This window comes from Triturus cristatus, chromosome 6, assembly GCF_964204655.1.
Source record: "Triturus cristatus chromosome 6, aTriCri1.1, whole genome shotgun sequence".
Taxonomy (NCBI): Eukaryota; Metazoa; Chordata; class Amphibia; order Caudata; family Salamandridae; genus Triturus; species Triturus cristatus.
In genome coordinates this window covers 1,738,696,330-1,738,710,334 of record NC_140589.1, presented here as the reverse complement: position 1 = coordinate 1,738,710,334, position 14,005 = coordinate 1,738,696,330, and the positions used below count along the sequence as shown (strand labels likewise).

At 43.7% G+C, this 14,005-nt stretch overlaps 1 protein-coding gene across 1 annotated transcript in view; it reads left to right on the top strand.

Annotated features, from left to right (window-relative positions):
* Window positions 1–14,005, top strand: part of CAPN8 (calpain 8) — a 194,455-nt gene that overhangs the window by 89,203 nt on the left and 91,247 nt on the right. The window contains exon 7 of the mRNA XM_085612992.1: window positions 7,879–8,064. Coding sequence (XP_085469118.1) covers window positions 7,879–8,064 — 186 coding nt within the window. The remainder of the gene's footprint in view (window positions 1–7,878; window positions 8,065–14,005) is intronic.

The window sequence follows — 14,005 nt, the reverse complement described above, 5'->3', positions numbered from 1 at the left end:
CTTGTCTATATCAGAAATATGAGACATGTGTTCTGCAAGGCAGTGGTTTTATCTGGCTCTGTCAGGTGCTAACAACATCCAGCTAAAGGTTCCTTCACCAGTTTCAAGTCAGGTCTTCAGAGGCCTCCACAATGCACCAGCCTTTCGTTTAGGCTGTGCCTGGACTGTCGCCCTTCAGTCACTGGAGTGTGACAGCTTGCTATGGGGCCAGTGTCGTGGTGGTCCCATGCCTATCTGAGAATCCCAGATAAAGCAGGTGAACTTCACTGAGAGTTCATTACCAATCCAATGATTAGTTCTTCGAGCACTTCATTTTGTGTCATACTGATCTGATAAATCGGGGTACATGGTTAATGCAATTGCTGGAGTCACAGTTGTATTTGTGACCTTGGAACTGGAATGTACATGAGAATAACATGTTACACATCATTTTGAGATGGCACACTGCTATTCTTTCTGTTATGAGTTTCTCTTACAACCAGCAGTGACCTTGTCAAAGTGTCATATCAAAGACAGCATGTTTGTTGGTATATAATCTTATATTACCAGGATATGACACCTAAGTGCACATAAGACAGCCTCCAATCACTGTGCAGTATTAGGATTCCTGATGAGATTTGGTAACGGTGCTTCCCCATCACAAAGATGTATTGTACTTTGTTGCTCAGCAGGGAGATGCACATGCCGTTCAGAGCCACGAGCCCCTTTTTACACATCAGCATGTGCATGAGGAGAGCAGCTCCAAACGCAGCAGCATCAAGGTCATTTACGCACATCCATCCACCTACGTATCAATTGGGACACAAGTGCACACTCACACACGACACTTTCCTGCACTCACCACAGGTGTACACATATAGCGCATTTACAAAGTGATCTTTATTCTAACCATACACACAAACTGTCCATCATCCATCAATCTGTCCATCACTGTGATTCCTTAACAGCGATTATTAAGGAATCGCTATTTAGGGATCGCAATTCCTTATGCATGTAGGAATTGCTAAATAAATTGCGATTCCTACACAGTCCCTATTTCACATTCGCAAATTGTTATTCGATAATCGGGAATGCCTTCCCATTCAAATGAATGGGAAACCATTCGCCCAGAAGGTCGCCCCATTCGCCCCTTGGGGCATGAGTGTCCACCACATGGCACTTAGAAAAATTCAATTTTTTTCATTTTTCTAAGGAATTGCATATTACCATGTACTTGAAGTTGATGGTAATTTGCGATTCCTTAATGCAAAGTTGCATTCTGAGATTGCTTTTTGCATTACATTTAGGGAATCGCACATTGCGATTCCCTAACAGCTTTCACAAAATAGGTAATTTCAAATTTTGCGATTACCTATTTTGTGAATGACTTTGGGCTTGATGAATCCCAAATGGCTAATTACCGGTCGCAAAGAGGCCGATTCTGAGAATCGGCCCGTTTGCGACTGGTAATTAGCTTGATGCATGTGCCCCCATGTATCTAAATTGCCATTTACCCATCCACACATAACATAACATGACTTGATATATGTATTTGTAGGCCCTTGTTAATCTCATGGTGCATCTTGGCATAGAAATTACAGATGTTTATACTCCACCATCCATACTAAACTGTTTTATGTGCTCAATCATCCATGCACTTACCAGTCAACACAACTACACTGAAACGTGGACATCAAATAGGAAAAGGTCTTTGCACTGCTGCTACAGACTGTGCTTTACCTGTAATGTGAGAGGGGAGGCTTCACTGATACTTCTAGAGTTTATCTGTTTTGTGACAGTAGGAAGATTGTACTACTGCTATATTGTCAAGGAGGGAAGCTTCCACTGCTATTACTAAGCCGTGCCTGTTCCATGAAGGAGGGAAGCTTGCCCTTCTGCCCATGCTGTACCTGTTTGATGAGGAATGGAAGCCTGCACTGCTGATGCCCAGCTGCACCTGTACCTGTAGTGTGAAGGGATTCTGTGAAGATGGGAATCTTGTCAACTGGTGCTCATGGTGCACCTGTTCTGTGAGAGAGGGAATCTTGCACCGCTAATGCCCGCCTGTGCTTGTTTTGTGACGCTTGCACTGCTGCACCTATTCTGGGAGGGATTGAAACTTGTACGGAAGATACCCCCTTCATGTTTCACAAGGACTAATCACACCTACTATTGTGTAGCTGTCTGTTGCTGCCATAGTTGTGTATGTGGCTGCAAGCTCTAACCATGATTGTGAGCATCCAGTCTTCTTTGAAGTCTTACAGGAAGGGTCACAACCTTTCAGTTTTTGAAAATGCCTTTATATTTGTTTTCTTTAACATAAGAATTGTGCCTTTAATTTCAGTAACATATTTAGGGGTAGCCCAGACCACTCTAAAATAGGATTGATGTATTTCATAGGGGAAAATACTAGATTGTGACGATGTTCTTGGTTGTAATGGAAATACTAGCCAGACCCAGGGTCACGGTTTCAGTCCTCTTGAAATAGCGTGGATGATCAATGTACCTGCACCGGAGCACTGCATGCAATGTTACATCTCACATTTGTAGTCTAAGTAAGATAGCCTAGAGGGCTAATGCTGGTGTTACACGTATCTTTGTGCAATCTTTGCCTCCACTTTCTCCCTTCCGGTTGCATCCACATAAACGCTCCTCATCGTCTGCTGTACAAGGGTGGATGTGATGTGAGATGTTGGTTTGTACTTGGTGTCTCCCACCCTCCTCGTGCCACATACCTTCCTATTGTTATCTCCCTTCAAGTCATTTCATGGTGATGTCTTGTCAATGTCAGAGGGTCAGGCAACAGCTCCAGGGCCATCAATCAGCTACAAGCTGTTCAGATGTTTCAGTGCTTGCCAGATCAGTGGTGAATCCAGCGCAAGCCACAGTACACATGACCCTGTGACAACAGTATGCGTTAGACATAGTTCTTGACACCAGAAAGTTCACAATAGAGATCATAGCCGTACTGTAGTCTAAGTGATAGTCCCCTCAGTGGTACATCCTTTCAAGTTAAAGTTACACTGACAAATGATGTCCTATCATCAATCTACATATCGTTTTTAAAACAGTTAGATTCAACCCGATACATCGACAAACACTGACAATGGCTTCAAAGTCACAAAATGAGGAAATGTAGCTCAAAACCTAACCATTGAAGCCGAGTAATGGACGACTGTGCATCCTGGTAGAACAAAACAAATCACAATGTTCTTTAGCACATGAACACATGCACATAATCTTCATATCTTTGAGTTTGTGCTACCTTTGCTATATTTTCTATTAAAAGGGAGAAAGAAAGAGGGATGCCTGTTCCTGGCTGTGTAGATCATCTCAGTGTACGTGGGTTTTATGGTTTTAACGTCTTCTCCACAACAACCTACTGGAGCTAAGAGCAATTCGTCTAGCTTTACAGGCTTTCCTTCCGAGGATTCGGAAATCCACTGTCCTGGTCCGTACAGACAACACGACAGCCATGCATTACGTGAACAAGCAGGGTGGAACAAGGTCTCCTCTGCTGTCCAAGGAGGCACAAGAGATTTGGGAGTGGGTTATCCGTCACCAAATTTCACTTTCGGCGGAACACCTTCCAGGTGCCCTCAACAAGACAGCGGATACACTAAGTCATCTCAACTCTGTGAGTCACGAGTGGGAATTGGATCAGCGCACTCTGGAGAGAGTTTTCAATCTTTGGGGCAGACCCTCCATAGACATGTTTGCCACTCCAGAGAACAGGAAATGCCAGTCCTATGCAAGCAGGGAACACCATCAGGGATCATTGGGGAATGCGCTTTCGATGGCCTGGTCAGGCGCCTTTGTTTACGCCTTTCCTCCAATTCCTCTAATCCCACGACTACTCAGGAAGCTCAAAGCAGAAACCTGCAGAATGATTCTAGTGGCACGGGCGTGGCCCTGCCAGTTTTGGTTTACAGAGCTTCTCCTGCTCTCCCAGGATCATCCAATTCACCTGCGTCCAATTCCTTCTCTATTGATAATGTCCCAGGGCCAAGTGGTACATCCGGACCCGAGCTCTCTGCAGTTGACAGTGTGGCTCCTGAGCACAAAGAATTTCAGGGCTTGAATATCACACAAGAATGTAGAGAGGTGCTAGCTCAGGCCCGCGCACCAAGTACGAATAAGACCTATCTTTCAAAATGGAAACATTTCTACCTATGGTGCCGCCAACAGGACATTCGCCCTTTTTCTTCTGCTCCTCATCAGATTTTGCCATACATCTGGTCTCTGGCCAAGTCAGGTCTCGCACATTCTTCTATCAAGGTTCACCTGGCGGCGATCTCTAGGTTCAGACGAACATCTTCAGGCCCTTCTCTTTGGTCTGCGAGAATTGTAAAACAATTTTTAAAAGGACTTTTTAGGTTTTCCCTCCAGTTCGAACTCCTCCACCCGTGTGGCAGCTCAACTTGGTCCTTGCTCAACTCATGAGGCCTCTGTTTAAGCCAATTCATAGGGCGGATCTTAAATTTCTCTCATGGAAGGTGGCCCTCCTCCTTGCTTTAACATCAGCCAGGAGAGTTGGTGAACTTCAGGCTCTCACGATTAAGGATCGTTATTCTGAGGACAAAAATCCAAAATTCATCCCGAAGGTTACTTCGGATTTTCATTTGAATGAACCAGTAATTTTGAAGTCTTTTTTTCCTTGACCGACAACTCCAGCGGAGAGGTCTCTTCATTTTCTAGATGTTCCAAGATGTTTAAAATTGTACATTCAATGCACCAAGGACTTCAGGAGATCTACTCAGCTCTTTGTCGCTTTCAGTGCACCTCGCAAAGGTTCTCCCCTTTCAAAACAAGGCGTTGCTCGATGGATTGCCAGCGCCATCCATTACTGTCACCAAGCGGCTGGTAAGCCCCTAGAAGGGCGAGTCCGGGCGCACTCGACAAGATCAGTTTCGTCTTCAGTTGCTCTGTTCGCTGGAGTACCGATCAAAGACATTTGCAGGGTAGCTACATGGAGCAGTGCCCATACCTTCACGACACATTACTGCTTGGAATCTTCCACGCGGAGCGATGCTGCAGTGGGACAGGCTGTTCTACGGAATCTCTTCAGTGAGCGGTGAGCTTTCCCTTCTAACCCTCCTTCCTGTTATTGGTTCGCACATTTTGTATCTGATGATGTTTACTGACTGGTGTTTGGTAATTTTTATTTCTCATGCTGATATACATGCAAGGTGATACAATGTATTTCCACACAAAATGTGCTTCCTTTTTGTCCTAACTGCTAGCTATTCTGATACAAGCTATGGGAATCTATGAAAGTTCCAATACTAGAGTAAGAAAACAAGTTACTTACCTTTAACTTTGGTTCTCCAGTATTGGTAACTTTCATAGATTCCCATGCGCCCACGCTCCTCCCCTGGGAAAGCTCAGCCTTCAGCATATTCTGTTATATTGTTCCACAACGGCTCCGAAAATCTGAGGCTCTGAATTCTCTCAGAAGGGTTCGATGGGGTGAGGCTAATCTGATTGGTTGTTGTATTGTTTTGGTCTCTTTTACAAAAAGAGGTGGAGATGCTACAAAATGAGGTGAGGCCTAAGCCTTTCTTTCTCTTTTGTACATACTGCTATGGTATTTTTAATTTACTGAGGCTCCCATTCCGACGACGGGTAATGATACAAGCTATGGGAATCTATGAAAGTTACCAATACTGGAGAACCAAAGTTACAGGTAAGTAACTTGTTTTCTTAAGGTTTCTGCCTGGTGTGTGGTACTCAAGGCCTGTTTAACCCCAGGCTGCTGATAATCAGTAAGTATTGTTCCACAATTACAACTGATAAGACTTTACTACCCTGAAATGTAGACCGTTTTCTGTTACCCATTGGATCAGGGGGAAGGACCCCCGTGGCTTTCAGCAACTCTGTGCCTCACTCTGTCCATCCCTGCAAAGCACCTCACCATAAGCTGGCATGACCTTGGGGTGACCTTGTGGAGCCCTGTTCAGGCTTTGTTTGTGGCGCCAACCTGCTTGTGAGAGACATGCTCTGGACCCTCCTCAAAAGGCTGTAATAAAAAAGAGAAATGGTCCCGTGTATACGATGACTGCATCAGGAGGTTTTGTCTTCTTTAACATCCTACGCTGTTGCAACTTGATGATAGGTTTCAGCCCTTAGGAGCCCTCAAGACTCCCCACTGGTGAATTTTGAGCTCCATTAAAACGACTAAGTTGTAAGTTAATGTTGCTCACCAGGTCAAAACTCCAAGCTTTGACTTATGTGAGCCTACTCCTCGGACTACGGAGCCGCTAAAATAACCCACAAAAACCCTAATTAATTCATATCACTTTACTGCTATTACCGATTGAGAATAACGTGGGTTTCCTTAGATATAAATATAAACTGTAGCTTCAATTGAAATATTTTCCCTGTTGCATCTATCGCCTTGGTCCAAACTTTCATGTTGCTTACACAGCAAGTTCTTCCTTGTTGTGTACTTTGCAGCACACTTGGAAAGAGCAAAACAAAGGATAAATTAATAATTGCTCCTCGTATTGCCATTCTAAGACCAGGTATTCTCTGGCGTTAGTTTTTGGTGCTGCCTCAACCTTGTAAATCTGCAGCAGTGTCAAAAAGCAATGGGTGTTGCGGTGGAATGCCCACTGCAACACCCCTTGCACGCCTCTTTGCAGCAGAGGAGTGGTGCGGAAAGAGGCATATTTACAAGGTGCATTAAGACTTTTAGTGGCTTAGCGCCACCTGCTAAATATGGGGAATGGCGCAGTACCACTGGAGCATCAAAACATGTTATGCTCCGTTGGCGTTAGGGGCTTGTAAATATGCTCCATAGTGCCACTCACTTCATACCCAAGTTAATTTGCTATGTCATAATCTGTTGGTACACTGAAATAGTGACTTCAAAAACAATTACGCAGCCGTTCGTTATAATCATACATAACTGAAATGTAATACATCCAGTGGGTCAATACAGATATCACAAAACAAGAGGGTGCTAAAAACATGTGTGCACGAATTGTGCGGTGTGGAGATGCATAGGACATGAATAACATTGATAACATGTGAGAGAGCACACATGTCTAGGAGCTCAGTGGACCAATGCATCCGCTGTGTTTGACCCCATGGTCATGGATTTGAATCCCAGTAGGTCCACTCAGCCGTTTATCCTTTTGTATAGAAAGAAATGAGTACCACTGTGTGGGGATAATAATCATCTGCTATTGCAGCGTGAAGATACCTTTCAGGGTCAATGTGCTCAAAAATGCACATTATATATAAAAACAAGTTTTGGTTGTTTTCTATCCAAATTGTCAGAACAAAGAGGATATCCAATCTATGTTTCTGCTCATTTATCTAGTGATTAAGTATACTCCAAAACTAAAATATGTCAACGTTTCGCACCTTATAAATCAGTTTGGGGGGTCTTCATCAGGCGTATGTGTGACAATTTAGTGAAGCGACCATATAAGGGTGTCCTTAAGCTAATAAATATCAGTCACTATAGGATATATTGAATACTGTAAAATGACCAATATATGAATGAAGTTCTCGCCATTCAACGGAGAACATGCATCCACCGAAGAGAGTTTTCAGACTGATAGCTCAGCATGTTTGTTTTTTCTATTTTTACAATTTTTCAAAAGAAAACATATACCATAACTCCTTGTTTGCCATTGGTCTGTCTACGTTTTAACAATTTAAATGCAAGGATGAAAGGTTTACTTGCAATCTAAGTAAATGTTACACCGGAGCATGTTCACCTGTACAGGCCCTCAATATTTGCCTTATGAAAGCATGCCATCATCTTGATCAGAACCTGATGTCTCCTTTTCATGATATCACCACTTGTTTCAGATCTTCTGATGACAAACCAGGGCGAATCTCTCTGTCCTCCTCGTTCTTGTATTTCTTTCTTTTGTCTTTCTCCAGACTCTCATCTTTCCCTCTGTCAACTGGGCCTCCCAGCCTCTCACTTCCCAGTCCCCACCTGAACCACGCTCCATGTCCTTTCTGTGCTGCTGCTTGTCTGGAGCTAAATTTAGAGAATCTGTCAGCAGCGAGGCCTCTGCTCCTGGAGGCAAAAGAGAAAACCAGGACCCAACGCAAAACCCAGTGGTAAGCAGGGACTTTGCATCCTGTGCTTGAAACGTGGAAAAGACCAGAGTCCTAGTTGAGTGGGCCAGGCAAGCATCAGCCACATGCGCAGTAGTAGTTGTTGAGTCAAACAATGCTTCCTGACACATCGAAATACAGTACACAAAAGGGTTCACAGTAGCAACAGTTCAAAGAAAATGAAGTCAGTGCATTCTCTATTTCTCATAGATATTACTGCAACATATGCAGTTTATTAAGCAGCGCATCATATGATTATTGCAAACATCATCAATCTTAATGACAACACATCATATAGTTTTTGCTGAGGGTGCAGTTTGAAACTGATGAATCCCCAGGCAGGAAAAAAGGGGATCTCAAAAAATAATAGATTAAATCATAGTGAATAAAATACAACCTTGTATATAATGGAACTTATCCCTTGCAGTGAGGCGATTTTGGATTTTGCTGCAATTAGGGATGCTTCCTTCAAATCCCCTTAAGGCGAAATGGTACGGAACCTCTGTTGAATGTAATCTCTGTCAAAACGTTATTCAAGATTTGATCACCATCTCTTTGTCTGCCCGGCACTCCAAATACCACAGCGAGATTGGCTGAGGCCAATTTACCTACAGTTGTCTGTACGAACCACCCTGGAAACGCAGAAGCACTTCATAGTCCCCCAGATGAAATGTTTAGATATAGAATTTGTATTGATTGTAATTGTCTTAGTTCCTTAAGTATTTATCATATTATAATGCACTTTTAGGTCTTTGATCGTGTTTATGAGTTTGCTCAGTGTCTTCTTAAATATAAGATTATGTGTATGTTTTATGTGGACCTCTTCGGAGTTCCATATCATAAATAAATACATTTGAACTTGAATCCCCAGGCAGGAAGTAGCTCAATGGCAAAAGCAAAATGGTGCAGAGGCATATCCACAAAGTGTTGCAGCTCAACCCAGGTGTTGCTGCGTGGACTTCCTAACAGGTGCAGTTGCATTTTGTAGGTAAAGCTTAGTGTAACTTTGATGGGGAAGGTCTGAATGTGTTTGCCAGCACAATGAAGAGGTTTTCAATGATTCATAAATATAAAAAGAGTTGCAGTGTTTAACAATCTCAAAACAGAGTGCAGGTGCCTGTAGGCTGTTTAGTGTGAACCCAGCTCCCTTTGTTCAATCTTTCTGAGCATCAGCTCCCTCTGGACTAAGGCTAAGCGCAACGCTTAGATTTCTTACAGTGTGTCTCGCCAGCAGGTACGCTTTCATAAGAACCCGTTCTTCTCAGGCTCTGCACCCACAACTCTTGGAGCAAGTTCCTCTCCAGACAGTGCCATCTTAGGAGAGCACTCTCCTGGTGTTCTTTTGGTGGACAGACTGGGATCTGAATTGAAGGCAGATAGAAGATCTTCCTTCTTCTTTGGCTTCAAGTAGCTTCTCGCCTTTCGTCAGTTGATCATCAGTTTATTAAAGGGTAGATCTAGCTTGGCACTTGTGGTGGTCCTTAAACAAGTCCCAACTAAATTCAATCTCGTCTCATTTCCACATCACAATGTTTTTCCTCTTCAGGAAAAGTAGTTTGTGGTACAGAAAAAAACCAGATCAACTTTGTCTACAAACCTATCATGGTAGTATCTTCACTCAGCCATAAGGGGAGATCTCATCTGTACTCACAGCTTCAAAGTTTATCACCCTTATCTGCAAAAGTAAAACCCTCCCTTCATGTTTCTAGTCTCAACACGCCTGGTACATATCTCAGCACTCTCATTCAATCTTGAATTCTTGATTTCCTATTCTTCTTTCTGGTCTATTTTCCAAAGTCTGGTGGTGGTTTTCCTGCCTTCTCCCATGTGCCCTCCCCCATCCACATTGATTTAATTTAAATACCTGTACTAATCATCTCTCCCTCCAACATATACACAGCTGCACTAAGGAACCTACGGAATCATGCTTCTTGCATGCCATATTACATATTTGGAACGTGTAACTAAATTCATTCTAAGTTTATAAATTGTTGTATACTTCCCTCGCGAGTATACTTGAAACTTACAGACAAATGAGCATCAAAATATCAAATCAAATCAAAATCTTTATTCGGTCCAATTAAGAATAGACCATAAAAGTACATCAAATACAGTACAAATTCATCATGCATAAAAATGTAAACTATTAAATGAATGTTAAAATTATATAAAGAAGCTGAAGCTGGAGCATGCTTTTAAAACGTCATGAGTCAGCGAATAACCAGGTTAATGGGCATTCGAGGATACGGTTCATATTCATGTATTCGAGGCGCCCAAACAGTCATGACTCATTCGATCCAAGCCAGAAAAGGAGGAACAAAAACCTAATAAAAGGGGCCGCTATGTGCCCCTCTTGGCTCAAAAGTTGATCGCCTCTGCCCTCAGTTAAAAATAAGTTCAATATGCGTCATCTCTACCTGGGCATAGGATGACATTGAGAGTTAATCTCCTCTAATACATACTAGCATATGTTTAGTCATCTATGGGCCAATAGCGGAAGAGGTGTGGCGCAGTGGCCAGGGCGACCGACGCCGGATGCTGGGGATCACGGTTTGATTCCAGGCACCGGCGGCAGGTCAGCCCAGCACCATGCGACTCTGGGCAATAGCTCGCTTAATCTTCCTGACGGCCCCCAGTGCCGGGATGCCCACGGGTAGCTGTGCGCTTTACAAATACTGGATTTACATTTACAATAACATACATCTAGCAGATAAATACATATAATGAGAATAAAACATACAGTAAAACAATACAATAAAACACTGTACAAATTAACCTATCATGCTTTTTGTAGCCTGGATCACTGCTTTCAGGAAGGCACATACACAAAAGCAGGTTTCAGGTGAGCCAAGGTGCTGTACTTGGAGCAAAGCTACTCTGCACTGCTGGATCCCTAATTTGCGCTGCAGGGGCCAGGGCCGGACTGGGAAGCAAACCAGCCCTGGCAATTAAGTCGGACCGGGCGCAGGGTGAGGGTTGGGGGATGTTGCTGGTGGGATACACTGCGGCTGCTTTTAGTACGGGGACGATATTGCAGCACTGCTGCAAAACAGCGTCCCTGTACCAAAAATGGCCCCCACCGGCCCAAAACTGGCCCCCACCATTCTGGCCCCCCGGGAAAATGCCCGGTGCCCGGTCCGGCCAGTCCGGCCGTGGCAGGGGGATTAAAAGGTGCAAATTGCAAAAGAGCATAAAATGCAAAAGTGACTGCACAGATTGATTACCACAGGGGCAGGAAGATACCATGTTTCTCTCCGGGTCTTGAAAGCTTTTGAGACCCAGAGACCAATATATTGAGCCAGCCCTAAAACGAAAAAGGAGCGCTCGCTCCTGCAGTGTGAGATCTAAAGATAAATACATAGGGAGTTCGCCTATGGCTAATGATCTGTAATAATCAAGTACAGATGGTTTTGCTAACTCGTTTTACGTTCTTAAATCTTCACAGTGCTCAAGAAATATTGCTTTGACCTCTGTTTTGTCACCTTTAGTTAAAGTACTAGTTTCAGTCATGAAAGAAGAAAGACCCAGGTTTGCAAAAGTATCCCGGAGATATCTCAGCCATGGGATGTGAAAGGCTGAGACAATCAAGGCTGAGACAATCAAGGATGATACCCCTACATAGATTTGCAGGAGGGTTCGTCCACAAACTAACCCATAATAAAAGGGGTGCCTATAGGACCTTATTGGACAAAAAGCCCTGTTTTAATTCCAAGTGGATGACATAACTAGAGGTAGCGGGAGGTAGGGTTAACATCCGATGGAGAACTCGGTTTTCCTCAGCCTGCAGAGAGCTACATTTATTAAAACCCCACACTACAGCACCATAGGTGGCATCGCTGATGCACTGAGAGTGCTGGTAATAGAGTCCCACTGACACCGGGTCTAATGAGGTTAAAAACTGTCCCCTCAGTTCGACTGAGTTTAAGGCTGGCATGGGTGAGCCAAGGGTTCCAAGAGCCTGAGGAACTAAAAGTCAAACCTAGATAAGGGAAGTGTTTTGCACTCGTTCGTGCTTGGCCCTTCATTGTGATTTTATGAAGCCTTGTTTTACCAGGTCCACTGGACATAACGTGTGATTTCGTGTAATTCGTTTTTAAATCAAGACCTTGCATAAAGGAAGCGAAACGATCGACCTGTTGTCTCATTGTGGTAAGGGTAAGAGTTAGAAGAACTGCGTCGTCAGTGTATAATAAGGCGGGCACTGAAGTGCCAGCTATGCTAGGGGTATCTGCTTGAGCAGAAATTAGATAAGCTGCTAAACCATTCATATAAATGATAAAAAGCATGGGGGCCAATATGCACCCCTGCCAGACTCCGCTCTTCAACATATCACTAATTTGTTAATGGGGAAGTTTGGTTGACCATCTTTGTATCAGAAACATTCCCAAATATAAATAGCATCCTGGGTTGCATTTAACACAAGCTCTTAATGGTTAATAGGGCCATGCTTTGCTGTGCCACAAGAGTCAAACAGTACCTGGCTTGTGAGGCCTAAGAACAGTGAAACCATCTGGGGTTGCTTGTGTTTCCAACTGGAGCGGACCTCTCCTCGCAGTTCAGGATGGAATGATTCCATTGGTTTATACCATCTGCAAGCATTTCTCCTATCACTTTTACTGTGTTTGATGTAACTCCCCGTAAGTGGCCAAGAGTGTGCCCAGATGTGGATTCATTGCTTGTTGTGGCACAGGAGGCAAGTTATACCTCACTGATGAGGCGTAATAGGTCCAAAACCAGTCTGGAGTGTTAGTGTTCCACTCAGGAGGGAGCTTCACCTGACAATTCATTTTGGACTGTTCCCATAAGGAGCTGGGAAGTACTGATTTGGTGGGCCTCTTTCTAGAGTAACGCGGTGGGTGTAATACGATGGGTTGGAATGCTTTCCAAAGCGATTTCCAGTGGTTTGGATTATTTGCCAGCATTACCCCCGTCACTATTTGTGTGTTTGAATAGATGTCTATAAACCATAATCTATCTACTGAAACTGTCATGTTGCATGCATTGCAGTCGTTGTGCATTAGCAAACAATTCAGTATCATTGTGTGAAACAACATGGCGACTGCCTGGCTTCCTGGCGGTTCCTGTTACTGTTTGTGCCTTTGAGAACAACCTGACCCGCTTCTCTATCAGTCTCTCTGATGGGCCGGAGAATTCTTTTCACTTCAGAGACAGCCTGGCCCAGCAGCTTGACCACAATGAAATCTTTTTCAGATGTGAGAAATTAAACATTCAACACAACCTTTGATAGCGTAGTAGAGAAGTTGTCTTTTCTGTGCGCTTCTAGTGTCTGAACAATTCGTTCTGTTGGGCCATAAATTCACAGTGAGCTGCTGTTCTCAAATAGGTAGGCGCCTTTGATGAAATTATATTTATATTGCCTCACTCAAAGTGAGTGACTTCCACATGGGTAAGCTACACACCAATCCCTTTAGGCGAATTTAGAGTTTGGACGATAGAGTACTGTCCATAAAACCCCGTCTACCTGCTTTATTATGAGTCCAGCAAACTGTCATCTCTTCAACAACAGTGGACTCTGATGGCCCGACAGGGTAGGGGAGTTGGAGTAAGGACATCAGAATGTCAGCTCTATTTAGAGTGCACGGTCAGATGTTTTTTTTCTGTCGATCATGAGCTGAAAAAGAAAATCACCCCCACACCCTGAGAGCAAACTATCAAGTTGAGGGGTCATTAGTTTTTTGTTTTTCAATTACAAACTCTCGCTTTGGGAGTCAGTTTTTGTATAACAAAAAAGTTTGGTGCGCCTCCGCCTGAAAGACAGGAGCCATGCAACAAATTGGCAGTGCCTTCAGGGGAACTGCCGTGACAATGGTTTCTCTGAAGGAACAGAGTTTACCACTGGGCCAGTGTTGGTCTCTAGATCTGAAAAGTGGTAGTCCATCATGGTGGTGGACATGAAGTTCTCTGTTACTCTGATGGGCAATGG